Here is an 18,680-nt window from a genome sequence, read left to right as displayed (position 1 = left end):
GGTTGGTTCGGTGAGGATGCGCATAAACTGCCTTACACAGTGAACTTCTTAGACCGAACCCCACTCAGCCTGACAATGCTTAATGAGAACAAGGTTCCCCTGCAGCCCAGTCCTGTCAAAAATTTGTGGTTGAGTTCAAGAGAGTGTTTGATCTTCCAATTCAGAGTTAGTGATGGACTGTGCAGTAAATTTCCACAAACTTGTGGCTGAGTCGAGATGGAATGAGCGATCCCTCACCACTGCTTTTCAGTATGTGCTGAGCACAGGGGTTCGGCATGAGGTTGCAGTGCATGACAAGCAGGACAGCCCACATGACCCGATAAATCTGGCCATTTGAACTGACAACTGGGCAATTGAGTGGCACAGATAATGAATGCCTTGAGCTTCCTACTCTTTAGATCACCATCCATCTTCACCTTCTCCGCCATCACCCTGTACCCAGTCCATAGAGCAGCCTATTCAGGTCAGGCATATATCTCAGGAAGAATGAGATCAGAGCAGGTGAGCGGGTTTCTACCTCAACTGTGGGGATCCAGGACACCTCCGGGCAACATATCCCAAGTGCCCAGTAAAAGAGGATAGCCATCAGCAGGAAGGGGAATTCTGATGGGTTGATTTTCCCTGCAAACATCTTCCTCTAATCATGTAATGCTCCCAGCTCTTTGTCACCAGGGTCCCAGACCCATGAGCTTCAGGCATTTATTAACTCTGGGACAGCCAGGAACCTCATTGACATCACTATGGCTCAAAGGTGGAGAGTTCTGACTCAGCGATCAAGACAGAATATCTCAAGTCTTTGGATGATCAGCCTCTGGGCACTGGCAAGATCCAGTTTTCCACAGAACCCCTCCAACTTGTAAATACAAAGTACACTGCAGATGCTGTGGTCAAATCAACACGTACAAAGCTGGATGAACTCAGCAGATCGGGCAGCATCCGTTGAAATGAGCAGTCAATGTTTTGGGCCGAGACCCTTTGTCAGGACTCAACTCCAACTTGTGCAAGAAGGCAACTTTCCTTCTATCTTGTTCATTCACCTGATCTGCCACTGTCTCAACACAGCATCTCAACCAGCGGCCCCTGGCTATCTCAACACAGCCCATTGATTGACTGGTCTCTGAAGACATTCTAAGAGTGGGTCCTAGCATGCCTATCTACCTGTCTGAGCCCAGTTCAAGCCCCTGTCATCATATCCCCTCCTGTGCCGACTACTAGTATGGATCTGTCTGGCGTTCAGGCTCAATATGCTGACCTTCTTGAGGTGTTCAGTAAGAAGAAAGCTATCTACCTTCCTCCACTCCGATCATACAACTGCGCCATTGACTTCTTACCCATTACTTGTCAGCTCTTTACCCTCTTGAAACAGTGTCCATAGAGTCATCAAGGAGTCATTGGCCTTAGGATTTATCCATCTGTCAACCTTGCTAACAGGGGTGGGCTCCTTTTTTTGTGAGCAAGTAGGATGGCATGTATTGATTATTGGCCACTTTACAATGTCACAGTGAAGAACCACTACTCTCTTCCCCTGCTTGTCTCTGCATTTGAATGTCTCCAAGGAGCAAATGTATTTTCCAAGATAGATCTGTGCAATCCGAGAGAGGAATGAGTGGAAGACAGCATTCAACATCTCCATTGGCCACGATATGATGCTTTTTGTTCTGGCCAGTGCTACTGCTCTTTTTCAGGGCCTAGTCAATGATGAGCTCTGGTACATGTTGAACCAGGTTAGTATTTGTACAACATTCTTAACTATTCCCACTCTTACCAGGAGCAAGTCCAGCATGTCTGGAGGTTTCTCAGAAGGCTCTTCGAGATCAACCTTTATGCTAAGCCAGAGAAGTGTGAGTTCCATTAAGAAGTGGTGTCATTTTAGGCTATATTCTTACCTCTTCCAATGTCCAAATGGACCCACGTAAATTTCGGGCAATCACAGTATAGCCTAAACTACGTACGTCAACCTGGCAAGGCTGGCCATGGACTTTGCAAACTTCTGTTTGCAGCTTCATCAGAAACTTCAGTTCCATTGCGGCCACCAAGAAGACCTCTGTAGGATTCCTATGGACAAGTGAAGCAGTCAAAGTAATCTCAGAACTAACGTGGCACTTCACCAGTGCCCCGATGCTGCAACATCCAGATCCATTCCATCCATTCATCATTGGATTTGATGCCTCAGGTGTTGGCATCGGAGCAGTACTCTTCTAGTGTTATTCTCTGGATAATTGGCTGCACCCCTGTGCTTTTCTTTCCCATTGCTTGATCCCTGCTGAACGTTACTACGGAGAACTTCTAGCTGTCAAGGAGGCCCTGGAAGCATGCTGACCCTGGTTGGAGGGGGCAGAGATGCCCTTTCTGGTCTGGACAAGAGCCTCTCCTATATTTGAGAAAGATTGAAACTTAGAGGCAAATGCGGAAGAGAGTGAGTTGTTCTTGGAGTGGCCGCTGGTTTGTGTTGGTTCTCTCAAGGGGGCTGCTGGTTCGTGTTGGTCTTTTCAAAGGAGCCGTAGGTTTGTGTTGGTTCTCTTGAAGGGGCTGCTGGTTTGTGTTGGTTTTCTCAAAGGGGCCACTGGTTTGTGTCACTTCCCTTGAAGGAATTGGTGGTTTGTAACACTTTCCTCAGAGGGACTGCTGGTTCATGTCACTTCCCTTGGAGAGTCCAGTGGGCCCCAATGCTCTTGGAGGGCCCACTGGTTCATGTTGCTGCCCTTGGAGGGCTGGCTGGTTTGTGTCGCTTCCCTCAAAGTGGCTGCTGTTTGGTATTGCTTCACTCAATGGGGCCGCTGGTTGAGATACTGTCCTTAGAGATCTTATCAATATGTAAAATTATGAAAGGGATAGATAGGATAGAGGCAGTAAAATTGTTTCTACTGGTAGCTGAGACTAGAACTAGGGGACAAAGCCTCAAGATTTGAGGGAGTAGATTTAGGACGGAGATGAGGAGGAACTGCTTTTCCCAGAGAGTGGTGAATCTGTGGAATTCTCTGCCCCATGAAGCAGTGGAGGCTACCTCAGTAAATATATTTAAGACAACGTTGCATAATGGGGAATTAAGGGTTATGGGGAAAACACAGGTAGATGGAGCTGAGTTCATGGTCAGATCAGCCATGATCTTATTGAATGGCAGAGCAGGCTTGACGGGCCGGATGGCCGACTCCTGCTCCTATTCTTATGTTCTTTAAATGCTGTGTCCTGATGCCCTTGGAGGGGCCACTGGGCTCTGATGCTCTTAGATATATTATTGAAATTCTAAGATTTATGGATTGACTTCTTTCAGTTCTATGTTTTTTTTCGTGTTCTTTCCCATTCTTTCTTGTTGCCAATTTGCAAGCTGTGGTTTTGGGTGATCTGTTAATTTTTGTGCAAGGGAGGGGCTTGGGGGTTGTGAGTTTTTCTTTCTTTTTCTTTTTGTGATTGATGTCTTTTTTTTCAACTACTTCTGTGGTTTCTGTATTTTATGGCTACCCGGAGAAGACGAATCTCAGAGTTGTGTTCTGTATACATATTTTGATAATAAAATGAACCTCTGAATCTTAGAATATTTGGGACACAACAAGACTCAACTCCAGTCAAGCTGGTTGGGCTCTCTTATTCATCTGGTTTAATTTCACCTTCCTGGCAGCAAGAATACCAAGGCCGATGCACTCTCCCATCAGTTTGATGCATTTGAGTACATTGCCAGTCAAGAACCCATTGCTCATCCATTGCAGCTCCAGTGATTTGGCAGATGTGAGAGCTGCTCAACGCTCAGATTCAAGCCCAGGTGGGGGACCTCCTAAACAACTGTTTGCTCCTACCATGGTGCACCCCAGAGTATTGGAAAGAGGTCACTCTTCCCATCTGATTGGCCAACCAGGAACTCAACGGACCTTGGAATTTATAAAGGAAAGATTTGGTGGCTGTCTGTGTCCCAGGGTGTCAATGACCATGTCTCTGCCTGTTCCACTTGTGCCCAGAGTAAGACATCATGTCAGCACCCTGCTGGTCCCAACTCTTGGTGGATTTCAGCACTGTTCTGCCTCCATCAGATGAGTCCACATTCTGGTAGCTGTAGACTGGGTCTCTAAAGCAGTGCCCAAGCTCCCGTCAGCTCATGATACCTTCATGGTTCAGCATGTGTTCAGGCTGCTTTGTTTCCCTCAGCACATAGTGTCTAATTGAGGACCACAGTTCATGACCCATTTTTGGAAGGCACTCTGTTCTCTTTTTGGAGCCACAGCCAACCTCTCATCTGGTTTCCACCACAAATTTAATGGACAGACTGAGGGAGTGAATCAGTAGCTGGAGACAACCCTGTGCTGCCTTGTCTCTTTCAACCCTTTGTCCTGGAGTTTCCAATTGGTTTGGGCAGAGATTGTCGCAATAACCTCCACTGGCTTGTCCCACTTTGAATGCCTGAAGAGATTCCAGCCACCGCTTTTCCCCGACCAAGAGACTGATGTGGGAGATCCTGCTGTTGAACAGTTGGTTCAACATTACAAGGACAGATGGAGATGAGCCAGGGCTTTTCTGCTGTGCACTCAGAAGCAATATGTCCGATACACTGACAGGTGAGAGCCCTCAAGTCAGGGGAGTAAGTCTGGCTGGTGTCTAAATATCTTCTTTTGAAAGTTGAGAGTTGTAAGTTGTCCCACTATGTGGGACCATTTGTGGTGGAGAAGGCCATCAACAGAGTTTCATATAGGCTGCAGCAACAATCATTAATGAAGATCCATTTTCTCAGCCCCTCCACCTCCCTGTTCGATGGGTCCCTGGTCTATTCTGTGCCTCCTATACCTCCTGGTATCTCGCCTGGTGTGGGGCAGGGTCCAGCATCTTGTGGATTGGGAGGGGTATGGCCCCGGGGAACATTCTTGTGTTTCAGCCAATGACACCCTGGACAAGTGTCTCATCCGGGACTTCCAGTGGGCACAGGTCTCTGGTGCCTTGGGAGCAGTGCCTAGGAAGTGGGACCCTGCCACAACCATGGACTCTACAATGAAATCAGGGAGCAGGCTACTGAACAGAGTTGGCAATCATGCTCGTGAGTATACATGTTTCAGCTAATTGTGTTTTATTATGGTTGTAGTTAATTCTCTTCCTCTGATTTCAGTCTTGTTGAGTCTTGACTAAAGCACAGCAATGTCAAAACTCCTTGCTTACCTTTATCCTTGATCAGGGAACAAAGATTACCGGTTAGATTGACATTGTAAAGGAGGGGTGTTTACTTAGCCTTAAGCTATTGCTTTTGAGCCGCAGTATTGGCATTAGTTTTAAGTTCGAGAGTTTTATTTAATGGTCTTGTTAGCCCTGAGTTGATTGTTTTTCCTTTTATTCTGCACAGTTCTACAGTTCTCATTAAAATTTGGTGAACTGTTCATCCGCTTCAGCGTCTCTCCCTCTGTATTTGGGCTATAACTGAACACTTGTGTCACTGGGTTACAATGGGACATTGACAGGATACAAAGCTAGACTAAAAGTGGCAGATGGAGTTCAATCTGAAAAAGTGTGAGGCGATTCATTTTGGATGTTGAACTTCAAGGTAAAGGGTTACTGACAGGATTTTTAACAGTGAGGAGGAACAGAGAGTGGCGTGTGTGGAACACACTGCCAGGGTGGTGTTAGAGGCAGATACGTTAGAGGCAGTTAAGAGACTCTGAGATTGGCACATGAATGAAAGAAAAAGGAGGGCTATGTGGGAGGGAAGGGTTTGATTGATCTTGGAGTAGGTTAAAAGGCTGGCATAATATTGTCTGCACTGTGCCATGATATTCTGTGCACTAGTTCTATCTTCTTCCTCCATAACACAGTCCTGCAGCTCCCAGCAATATCCTTGCAAATCTCCTCTGCACTCTTTCCACCCAAATGACAATTTAGACCATAAGATCATAAGACATAGGAGCAGAGTTAGATCATCTGTCTTTATCACAGTGGCCAAAGCAATTATTCTCAACGTGACCTTCCCAATTTTTTGTACCACTGCAACATAACATCTCAACTTTTATACTCAATGCCTTGACTGATGAAGGTAGCATGTCAAACGCCTTCTTCATTACCCTGGGAACCATGGACTCATAGGTCCCATTGTCCTTAAGAGTTAAAATGTGCAGATACACACAGCAGTCACTTTAATAAGTACCTCCTTGTACCCAGTAAAGAGGCCACTGAGTGTACGTTTGTGGTCTTCTGCTGCCGTAGCCCATCCACTTCAAGGTTTGGCATGTTGTGTGTTCAGAGATGCTCTTCTGCATGGCTATCTGAATTAATGTTACCTTCCTGTCAGCTTGACCCAGTCTGGCCATTCTCCTCTGACTTCTCTCATTGATAAGGTCTTTTCACCCACAGAGCTGCTGCTCACTGGATTTTGTTTTTGTTTTTCTGCATCATTCTCTATAAACTCTAAAGACTGTTATGCATGAAAATCACAAGAGATCAGCTGTTTCTGGGGTACTCAAACCTCCCCGTCTAGCACCAAGAATCATTCCACAGTAGAAGTCCACATAGATCACATTTCTTCCCCATTCCGATATTTTGTCTGAACAACAACTGAGCTTCTTGACAACATTTGCATGCTTTTATGCTTTGAGTTGCCCCATGATTGGCTGATTAGATATTTGCGTCAATGAGCAGGTGTACAGGTGTATCTAATAAAGTGGCCACTGAGTGTCTGTCACTCCTGTTGCCAGGGAATAGTTATACCATGCCCTAAGAAATGTGCTAAACACAAATTACTATAAAGTAGTCACATAATGGTTCCAGTCACATCATATGGTAGAAATTATGTAAATCAATTGGAAGATTCAAATTTTACAAAGCTCTTCAAACTTGCTTCGAGCATGAAGTTTGATAATGAAGAGCCCTGTCTGAGGATTAGTCCTGGACGAATCAAGGGAAATATTGCAAGAAAATGCCTTAGTATAGAGTGTTGTTAGAAAGTGAACGATTTATCATGAGGATAAGATTGTAAGAAGGGAATTGGACAACTACTGAACTATATCTGACTAGTGATCTGCCAAATGTTTCCTGGTCCGCGAAGCCTCTTCTGTCCAAAGTCACGTACCAAATTCTTGGCTGTCTGCTTCTTGTGAGCGATAAGCAGGACTCAAATGACAGAAGCTTCATGCTGAATGCAACAGTTTGTGAGCATGCAGAGTGCACAGAAGTCAGGTTGAGGGGTGCAGTTAAACACATGCATTCCTTGCAGACAGCTAAAGGTGTGAACAGCCCCTGCAGTTAATGAACAGTCCCCAGAGAGACATTCAGCTCCACATCATGGGCAGTGTTTTATTATACATGGTGAATAATAGCCCTTTCATTGTACCTGTATTTACCCACAAACCTTCTACAGGGTTTTCCCTGCACTTCCTGCTAGTCATTTCAGTAATACATGTTTTAAAGTTAAAAAATATCTCAACTCTCCAATAATAAGTAAAACTTGAAAAAAAATTATTGTCAATGGCTGTAAAAGTTAATGTTCAACACCAGAGAAATTGTCTGATGTGGATTAATATTTAAAGATTAAAGATAGTTAAGAAGATTAAAATAAAGACAAGAAGGAACAGGCCGCAACTCATTTTGGCACGTTTGCTGCCTATTATACAAAGGCATTAGGCACGTATCACTATGTATATCAGATGCATGTTTCCCTGTAGGATAAAATGGAAGATAGGGTATACTTTCTTCATTTTAGTTGCCCACGTGTGCTTAAGGAACTTGCTTTTTGATTCTCAGTGCAGAGATGATGAGTGCTGACGGCCAACTCTAACACAAAATCCAGCCAATGGGTTTCATGGAAGGGCTATTGTGGCTGTGGGGTATCATTACAAGATTCTTCCTGAGTGCTGTTCAGTAACTGGGAGAGACCTTTGTCCCATTTCTGCATTGATCTGGGGACAATGCTGAGAAAAGCAGCTACCATAGTCCATCCTAGTTAGTTGGGATCCGCAACCAGCAAGCAAGGTATGAGAGGGTAAAAGAAAGGAGGGGACAGGTGAAAGAGAAAGAGGAAGGGAGAAGGGAGAAGGGAGAATATGGAAGACCAAGCAAACAGTCCCATAAACAATTAAAGCTTCTAGGAAGTTTTATATGAAAGCCCCTTAATAGAGCAGTAGGGGATAATTGAGCATGCAGCTGTTGTTAGCAGCATTCCCAAAGATCATGTGAGCAGATACTGGATACCTATATTTCCGGGAGGTGTATGTCCTGAAGAGCTTCTGCTTATTATTAAAGGGCTTACTAGGAAGTGAGGGGAGATAGAGGAGTATTTTAAAAACGGACCAATGCACCAAACAGTTTGAGTAATCATGTCTGACGATAACCTTTCCTTCCTCCTACTATCACTTTTCACAGCAACCTTGTATTTTGGCTAAGAGATAATGCATGCCTGGGGTGGGGACCCTCTCTTATAATGCGGGCAGAGGACATTATATCAGGATTGGCTAATCCTTCCATCTCAATATCGGGGATCAAGTTCCTGTTGGCACCTCAGCTTTTGCTGATGGCTTAGAACCGGTTGATTATGAAAGGATGTTTGAGACCTAGGGGCTGCAGAGCATAAGATGAATTCTTGGGTGGGGAGGGAGCATAATTATGTACAGCAGCTAAGTGACTAAGTATGCAGACAATATGAAGTTAGGTAGATGGACAGGTAGTTATAGAAGCAGGGAGTTTGAAGGACTTAGAAAGATTAGGAGAATGGGTTAAGGAGTGGCAGGTGGAATATAGTGTAGGGTTGTGTATGGTCATGCACTTTGGTCAAAGGAATAGTGGCATAGAATATTTTCTAAATGGGGAGAAAATTCAGAGATCAAAGGTGTGTAGAGATTTGGGATTCCTTGTGCAGAATTCCCTAAAGGTTAACTTGTAGGTTACGTCATTGGTAAAGGAGGGAAATGAAATGTTAGCATTCATTTTGAGAGGAAAAAATATGAAAGCAAGGATGTAATGCCAAGGCTTTATAAAGCACTGGTCAGGCTGCACTTGGTGGATTGTGAGCAATATTGGGCCCTTCATCTCAGAAAGGATGTGTAGGCTGGAGAGATTCCAGGGGGGGTTCATGAGAATGATCCCAGGAATGAAAGGGTTAACATATGAGCAGAATTTGATGGCTCTGGACCTGTACTTATAGGAGTTTAGAAAAATGAGGAGGGATGTCATTGAAATCTACCAAAAAGCCTAGATAGAGTGGATGTGGAGAGGATGTTTGCTGTGGGGGGAGTCTAGGACCGGAGGGCACAGAATACAAGGACCTCCTTATGTAACAGGTGAGTGAAATTTCTTTAGCCAAAGAATGGTGAATCTGTGGAATTCATTGCAATGGATGGCTGTGGAGGCTAAGTCATCGTGTATATTTAAAGTGGAGGTTGACAGATTTTTGATTAGTAAGGGTGTCAAAGGTTATGGGGAGAATGGGGTTGAGAGGGATAATGAATCAGCTGTTTGAATGGTGGAGCAGACACAATAGGCTGAATGGCTTAATTCTGCTCCTATATCTAATGGGCTTTACACTTTGGGCTGGCAGTGGGCTTCAGCACTCTGTTTCCTCTTGGGCAAAGGATACTTGTTTCATTACAGGCCAAACAAACTCATCACACTATATCCTCACACGCACTTGGACATTTAGGCTGAATCAGCTGGGAAGTGGGTTAGGGAGCAAATCTTTTTTCTTAAAGTAAACTCACTGGATAAAGGAAGAAAGATGGGGAAAGGGGAACAGCTTAATCTCCCTGCCATGTCAATCACAACTTCTTCACTCCTTTAACAGGATTTACACCAGGTTGCAGTGAGATTTGAAAAGCTGAGGACCTGAATATAAACAGTAAATAGCTTACGCAGTTTCTGCTATTTGGTAAGAGGGAACAAACCTGGCGAAGGGATCTCCTTGGTCTTTTCTTCAGGGTTAGTTGGCAAAAGGAAACAGAGTCATACAGAAAGCAATGAAAAGAAACAGTGATTGAACAATTTCACGCACAGGAAGTCATTATAACCGACGTAGTCATCTCCCAGCTCACCCCAGGATAGCGGACAGCTCTTGCAGAAGAAGCTGGGGCACATTAAGTGTAACTAAGCAAAACCAGCAGTGGGAAGCAGAGGGTCAGAGGAAAATGCAGCAGCCAACACAAGAGGCAAAGCACGAGGGACGGAGGGCCACACCAGAGGGAATGCATAGGATGCATGCTCCAAACCTGCACTCCCGGGGAGGGCAGAGGAACCCCATTCACTCTCTTTCCTTATTCTTCCTCACCCTCCTCCCCATCCCTTCCTCATGGGCTTGGAGCCCCCCCCTTTCCCTCTGCACTTCTCACAATCCATGTGTGTTTGTGTATGCGCTTGTGTGTGTGCATATGAGTTGTGTGTGTGTGTGTGTGTGTGCATGCTGCTTGTGTTTGATGTGTGTATGCATGTGGATGTGTGTATGCATGTGGATGTGTGTATGCATGTGGATGTGTGAGAATGTGTGTGTGTGTGTGTGTGTGTGTGAATGTGTGTGTGTGTTTGTGTGTGTGTATATTTGTCTGTACGTGTATGTATATACATGCGTACGTTTGTGTCTGTGGCATTCCCTCCCCAGAGTGCAGCCAGGAAAGCTCTTAACTATCATCCTAAATTCACGCCATGCAAGTAAAACACTAGAGAAATAGTGTTGACGGAATCCAGTTGTCCCTCACCCCTTGCTGTCAACACTTGCTGATCTGTGCCCTGATATTTTAACCATTTTCTCTTCACAGAACAAATTAATTCAGGAATGCTGTCACAAAACTGGGCATGCAGTAATCGATAGTTGTTCCACCAAAAACTCCTGGTGCAGGGACAGGAGAGGCTAGATTCAGAGCAAAGCTCTCTCTCTCTCTCTCTCTCTCTCTCTCTCTCTCTCTCTCTCTCTCTCTCTCTCTCTCTCTCTCTTTCCCTATTCTGCCCCCATCAAAAGACTATTCAGACCAGTGAAGTGCCTTTAAACCCATAAACCTGTGGCTAACAACTTCACGATAACTGCCCATGTGGAATGGGGAGCGAACACAGCACTTTGATAATGGTCAGTGTAAATGACTCTGAATTCTATAGCATGACTTAATCTATTATTTATTTCCAGTGAGAATTTATTCAAATTCCTATTGACACATTTAAGATTTAAAAAAAACCCTATAAAAATAGAAAACACTAGAAAAATTTAGTATTTCTGAAAGTCGGCACGTGTCTGAGGGGAAACAGAGTTACCATTTCATGTCTGAGGCTCTACACCACAGAAGTATTAGCCCTGCTTCTCTTTCCAAAGTTGCTGTCTGACCAGTGTTTCTGGCAATTATCAAAATGTCAAAAGTCAAAGGTCAAAGGCAATTAGTTCAGATTTCCAGCATTTTTCAGCTTTGTTAGTGACTTTCAAACAAAAATAAAACTGTTATAATCAGTGGAGAAATTCTGCACATTTCTGTTTTCACTCTATTGCTGGGTGTGGTTTTCCGGTGCAGGGGACACTGGATCTTGCCAACAACTATTTGGACAGCTGCAGCAAAGACAGGGCATGTCAGCTTCAGAAAACATGGAAGAGATAACCAGAAGCAGGAACACAGATGCCAACATACAACACCGGCTGCCATTTTTGTACCTACTTTGCAGGGGCTGCAGATATGCAAGGCGTTCAAATATGGCTTCCAAGTTGCTATGGAAACCGAGTTCTCATCATCAGCAGCATAACTATGCCACACATACTACGTGCAGATGCTTATATATAGAGAAAAAAACAAGGCCGGGAGGGAGGGATGGGGGAACAGAAATGGGGGATATAAAACAAAAATGGAAAAGAAAAGCAGATTAGTCAAAACAATCCAAAAGTGTGGTGCATTCATGATCAAAGCACTTTGATACATGCCTGATCGGTGACAGGATGCTCTCGTAGAATCGCCAGGTAGCACGCAGGTAGGTACGACTCCCGTCCGTGGAGTAAAACCGCCAAGCAGCCTTGGGTTTAGAGGAAGGTGAGTGGGATAGGAAGGAAGCACAAAAGAAGACCAGCGTCAAATAGGTCCAAACTTGTTGTTAAGAGAAATCGCAAGACAAGGAAGATTTGGTTTCTAATCTACTGTTTTTATATGGGGATTGATGTCGGGCACTAGCTCTCTCTCACATATTTCACCCTACCTTCTCCCCTCCCCCATTGGGCTGAAGATTCAAAAGCCTAAAAGCTCGTACCACCATGCTCAAGGACAGTTTCTACCCTGCTGTTATCAGACTCTTGAACAGACCTCTTGTATGATAAGATGGACCTTACAACCTACCACGTTATTATCTTGCACCTTATCGTTTACCTGCTCTGCAGCTGTTACACTTTAATCTGCATTGTTACTATTTTACCTTGTTCTAGCTCAATGCACTGTGGAATGGTTTGATCTGTATGAATAGTACGCAAGACAAGCTTTTCACTGTATCTTGGTACATCTGGCAATAATAAGCCAATACCATAACAAAATCTCATCAATTAATAAATATTATTGTTTTTGGATGTGACAGTAGCATAGTGGTTAGCACAATGCTATTACAGCTTGGGGGTGTCAGAGTTTGGGGTTCAGTTCTGGTGTCCTCTGTAAGAAAGCTTGTAAGTTCTTCCATGAGCATGTGAGTTTCCTCCAGGAGCTCTGGTTTCCTCCCACAGTCCATAGATGTACTGTTTAGTAGGTTCATTAGTCATTGTAAGTTGTCCTGTGATTGGGCTAAGGTTAAATAGGTGAGTTGCTGAGCAACTCATTGGGTTGGAAGGGCCTTCTGCGCTGTATCTCTAAATTAATAAAACTTAAAATCTAGCCAAATGCCAAGCACAGAATGGATGCCCCTTGTTGTCCCTGCTATTATTCTTCATATAACTGAAGTGATCCTCTTGCATTTGAACCAAGTATTTCATATCAGGAACAATCTTTGTTGGGATAATATTCTGCTGAAACAATTTCTACACTTAAACAAACCAAGTACAATGCTATGTATAATTAATAGAAGAGGGCTGCCAAAGTTGGTACCATGAAGACAACTGCATAACATCTTCACTTCATCATCAACAAGGAGGATTTCCTAGTGTCCAGGTGGACAACCATTTTATTTCCAATTCTCATTCCCAATCTGACTTGTTGGTCAATGGCCTCCTCTACTCCCAAGATGAAGCTACTCTCAGGTTGGTGGAGCAAAATCTCATATTCTGTTTGAGTAGCTTCCAACCTGACAGCAGGAACATCTAGTTCCTAACTTCAGGTAACTTTTGCCCCATCTTCCTTTTCTCTTCTTCATTCTGGCTTTCCTCTTATCTCTTCTCCACACATGTCTTTCACCTCCCTCTGGTGCTTCTCCTCCTTCTATTTCTTCCATGTTCCACTTTCCTCCCCTAACACACTTATTCTTCTTCAGCCCTTTACCATTTCCATCTCCCAGTTTTTTACTTCATTCTCTCCCCCACCCACCTATCTACCTTCTTCCTTATCCTGGTTTCACCTTATCTGCTTTTAGATGGTACTCTTTTTCATCCTCCCCATCTTCTTATTCTGGCTTCTTCCCCCTTTCTTTCCAGTCCTGATGAAGGGTCTCGGCCAAAAACATCAACTCTTTATTTCTTTCTCAGTTGCTGCCAGACCTGTTGAGTTTTTTTGTTTTTAATTGCAATCGTGAACAATAGCCAGATCAGAAATGCTGATCAAGTCAACTAGTTCCCAAAGACAACTCTGATAGGCCAATCAGATGGTTCACTGCTGCTCAGCGATAGAACATATAAAAAAATCGTATGTACAATTAAGAAACATTAAAAAATAGTAGAAATACTGGAGTCATGATGATCATGATGAAGTCTGCTGGAGAGAGTCATTTATACACACGCTGTCCTCGATAATTCAGAGAGATTGAAGGATAAGGTTACAGGATGACCTTCAGTAATTTGTGTGTGTTACTAAAAATTAGTAAAGATTACTGCCTGAAGAGTGGGGCACTGTATCTCAAGGATCTGTAGAGGGAATAGAAGGAAGTTTCTAGATAGATCAACTTAAGCCTGAGGTTAGACCTACCAACCAAATTGTGTAATTATAGAGTCATAAAGTTAGACAGCACAGAAGCAGATTGTTCGGCCCAACTGATCCGTGCCAACCAAGATGCTCCATGCAAGCTAATTCCATTTGTCAGTGCTGGGTCCATAACCGTCTAACCTTTCCAATCCATGTACCTGCTCAAGTGTCTTTTACAACTTGTTATTGTAGCTGCCTCAACCACTTCCTCTGACATAATACCTTCTGTATTAAAATGTTGCCCCTAAAGTTCATATTACATCTTCTCCCTCTCAACTTAAACCTAAAGCAACACACACAAAATGCTGGAGAAACTCAGCAAGTCAAGCAGCATCTATGGAAGAAAATGATCAGTCGATATTTGAGGATGAGATAATTCATCAGGACCTGTCCTTCCTTAAAACTACACCCAGGATTCTCTAATCCTGGGAAAAAGACTGTGTATTCATCCTATCTATATGATTTCATACACCTCTATAAGATCATCTCTTAGCCTCCTACACTCTAAGAAATTAAGTCTTAGTTTGTCCAACTTCTCTTGATCACACAGTGCCTTAAGTCCAGGCAACATCCTTATAAACCTTTTCTACACTCTGCAGTTTAATAGCATTTTTTTTCCAAACCAGAGTGACCGAAACTGAATAGAATACTCCAGCTGGCACCCTGTACAACTGCATCATGATCACCCAACTTTAATACTCAGTGGCCCGACTGCTGAAAGCCAGCATGCCAAAAACCTTCCTCATCACCCTCTGCTTTCAAGGAACCATGTTCTACAACATTCTACAGGCCTATCTATTCATTATGAATGTCCTACCTTGGTATGACTTCCCAGAACCCAACACCTTGCACTCCATTTGCCTTTCCTCAGAATCAGAATCAGGTTTAATATCACAGGCATACTATATGTTGTGAAATGTGTTGTTTTTACAGTAGCAGTACATTGCAATACGTAATAATAAAAACCTGTAAGTTAGAATAAAAAGTATATATAAAAATGAAAATTTAATCAAAGAAGTAGTGCAAAAAGAGAGGACAAAATACTGAGTTAGAGTCATGGGTTCATTGTCCATTCAGAAATCTGATGGTGGAGGGGAAGAAGCTGTTCCTGAAACATTCATTGAGTGTGTGGCCTCAGGTTCTTGTATCTTCTCCGTCACTGAGATGTTTAAGCTCTTGCTTTGCCAGGGTATGGTACCTGCAGGCTTCAATTGTAACAGTACCCGAGAAGAGTGTGGTAACCTGCCTCAGTGACTATCGCCCGGTAGCACTTAGATCCACAGAGATGAAGTGTTTTGAGAGATTGGTGCTGAAACATGACAACTTCTGCCTGAGAAGTGACTTGGAAACACTCAAATTTGCCTATCAGAGCAAGAGGTCCACAGCAGATGCCACCTCATTGGCTCTTTATTCAAGCCTGGAATGTCTGGCCAGCAAAGGTGCGTATATTAGAAGGCTCTTTATCACTACAGCTCGGCATTCAATGCCATTATCCACTCAAAGCTAATCAATAAGCTCCAAGATCTTGGCCTCAATATCTCCTTGTGCAATTTTATCCTGGATTTCCTCACCCGCAGACCCAGTCAGTTTGGATTGGCAACATCTCCTCCAAAATCTCCATCAGCACAGGTGCACCATAAGGCCGTGTGCTTAGCCCCTGCTCTACTCACTTTACTCTTATGACTGTGTGGCTAAGTACAGCTCCAGTGCCATATTCAAATTTGCTGATGACACCACTGTCATTGGCTGAATCAAAGATGTTGGTGAATCAGCATACATTGAACAGTGGTGCCATAACAACAACCTCTTACTCGATGTCAACAAGACCGATTTCTGTAGTTCTCTATGACTCTCTCCTATTACCAAACTGAACTTGCTCTCCTTCTCAAAGTTCAATGACACCTCAGCATTAGGACTACCTGGACCAAAGCAATAATGAGATCTAGAGTAGAATAGTCTATGTGGAATCCAAACTAAGCAACACTCACAAAATTCTGGAGGAACTCAGCAGGTCAGGCAGAATCTATGCAGAGGAGGAAGCAGTCAATGTTCCAGGCCAAGACCCGTCATTAGGATTGGAAAGGAGGGGGAAGAAGCCAGAATAAGAATATGGGAAAAGGAAATGAATATAAGCCAGTGTGTGATAGGTGAAGGGGAAGGTGGGTGAGTGGAGGAGGGGTGAATGACGTTAGAAGTTGCGAGGGGTAAAGGGCTGAAGAAGACAGAATCTGACAGAAGAGGACAAAGGGAAGGAGGAGGGCAGGTGAAGAGAAGTGAGGCATGAGAATGGAGCCAGATTAGGGAATGGAAAAAGAGAGAAGAGGAGGGGTGATAAATTACCAGAAGTTAGAGAAATCATTGTTCATACTATTAGGTTGGGAGCTACCCAGGTAGATTAGGAGGTGTTGCACCTCTAACCGTAGAGTGGCCTCGATAGAGAAGGCCAACAAACTAAATATCTGTGTGTGGATAACTATGGGAGGAATGTGGTCAGGCAGCATCAATGGAGAGGAATAAACTGCCAACTTTTCAGCCCAAGACCTTTCATCAGGACTGAAAAGGAAGAGGGAACAAATTCAAGATTCAAGTTTCAAGATTTATGATCGCTGTCATTTCCAGTACACAAGTGTAAAGGAGAATGAAATAATTGTTATTCTGGATCCAATGCGGCACAGAAAGAAACAGAATAAGATAATGAACACAATGATAAAAAATACAATTTATTTAAGTACATAATATAGCTAAATACACAGATTGATTGTATGTCAATGAAGTGACACCTAAGCACTGGAGTGTTAGTACAAATGGTGACAGACAGGAAATGATAAAGTCCTGGTGGTTGGGGGTGTGAAGTGGTGGGTTAGTGGGTGGAAGTGTTGATTAGCCTTTCTGCTTGGGGGAAGTAACTGTTTTTTCTCTATTTGGCAGTCCTGGCATGGATGTTATGTAGCTTTCTTCCTGATGGGAGTGGGACAAACAGTCCATGAGCAGGGGGGTGGGATCCTTCATGATGTCACTGGCCTTTTTCCAGCACCTTTCGGTATATACGACCTTGATGGTGGGTAGGCTGGTGCCAGTAATGCATTGAGCAGGTTTGACTACCCGTTGTAGAGCCTTCCTCTGAAAGCTAAAATAAGAAATGGGGGGAGCGGAAGGAATGCAAGCTGGCAAGTGAGTGGCCAGGTAAGGAGGAGGGAGGGTGGGTGAGGGAGAGGGATGAAATAAGAACCTGGAAGGTGATAGTACCCTGCCTTACTAAAGTGCTACCAATAAATTTCTATTGCTGAGTCTTCACCATTAAGTTTTATTCTGTGAATCAAGTCTGTGACAGAGATACTAGACTTCATTAAAAACACTATTGTCTTTGGCAGAGGCTAGACCACATTTTGTTAAGCAACAAGTAATCTGCTGAAGCACCACAGCAGGTCAAGCAGCATCTGTGAGGGGGAAGGAATTGTCGACGTTTCGGATCAAATCCCTGCGTCAGGACCCTGCACCCATCTTGATGCGGGGAAGCATGGTAATGTAGTGGTTGGCACAATTGTTTTACATCACCAGCAGTCTCTAGGAGTTCAGTATCTGCTGCTGTCTGTAAGGAGTCTGCATGCTCTCCTTGTGAAAGTGTGGGTTTCCTACAGGCACTATCATTATCCTCCCAGTTTCAAAGATGTACAGCAAAGGTGTAGTGAGTTGTAATTTCAGTGATATGGTGAGCAGTTTCAACAACATAAGATCATGGAAGGTACAATTTTGATGACATTGACTGGAATGTCTTCCATGATGAGGATGTCTCTAAGCTCATGGAAGGGGTCACAAGTTTCATCTGGAAGTGCATTGGGGACGTTGTCTCCGGGAAATAGGTCAGGGTCTATCCAATCCAGAAACCCTGGATCAACAGTTCCGTGCGAGCAGCACTTACTGCACGACACAGCGCTTACATTGCCAGCAATCAGCAGGAGCTCATGAAACGTAGCTACAATCTGCGTAAAGTCATCAAAGCAGCAAAACAACAGTACAGGGACAAGATCCAGGCACAACTTTCCACCGACAACACACGCAGCTTATGGCAATGTCTGCACACCATCACCGACTTCAAAGCTTAATGCAACATTGCTGCCTCTCTCCCAGATGAGCTAAATCTTTTTTACACTCAATTCAATGTTGCCAACACTGAGTCCCTGATGTGACCAGCAGCCTGGTCATCTCTGAGGCCGAAGTATGCAGGTGTTTCCTATGAGTGGACAGTCGCAAGGCTGCAGGATCAGACGGTGACCCAGGGCGAGTATTCAGGATGTGCGTGGTACAACTGGCAGGTGTGTTTACAGACATTTTTAATCTCCCCTCTCCCAATGTAGAGTGCCCTCCTGCTTCAAAACATCCACCATTGTTCCGATACCTAAAAAGACTGCAGTAACAGGTCTGAATGACTGGCATCCTGTCGCACTCACCTCAATAATAAGCAAATACTTTGAAAGGCTGGTCAAGGACTACATCTGCAGCGTGCTACCACCCACACTGGATCCCCAACAATTCACCTACCGATACAACCGATTGACGGATGACACAATAGCCACTGCTCTCCACACCATCCTTACACATCTGGAGAAGAATGATGCTTATATAAGAGTGCTGTTCTTAGACTACAGTTCAATATTCAACACCATAATTACCCACAGG

The 18,680-nt window shown here is 44.0% G+C and overlaps 1 protein-coding gene across 1 annotated transcript in view; it reads right to left on the bottom strand.

Moving 5' to 3' along the window:
- Nucleotides 1–18,680, bottom strand: part of LOC132400766 (potassium voltage-gated channel subfamily KQT member 5-like) — a 307,130-nt gene that overhangs the window by 23,932 nt on the left and 264,518 nt on the right. The window contains exons 8-10 of the mRNA XM_059982100.1: nt 11,580–11,678; nt 9,235–9,249; nt 6,246–6,256 (exon numbers count right to left, since the gene is read on the bottom strand). Of these exons, the coding sequence (XP_059838083.1) occupies nt 6,246–6,256; nt 9,235–9,249; nt 11,580–11,678 (125 nt within the window). The remainder of the gene's footprint in view (nt 1–6,245; nt 6,257–9,234; nt 9,250–11,579; nt 11,679–18,680) is intronic.

Source organism: Hypanus sabinus, chromosome 10, assembly GCF_030144855.1.
Source record: "Hypanus sabinus isolate sHypSab1 chromosome 10, sHypSab1.hap1, whole genome shotgun sequence".
NCBI lineage: Eukaryota > Metazoa > Chordata > Chondrichthyes > Myliobatiformes > Dasyatidae > Hypanus > Hypanus sabinus.
Note: the sequence above shows the minus strand (reverse complement) of the source record. Positions and strands in the feature narration are given on the sequence as shown.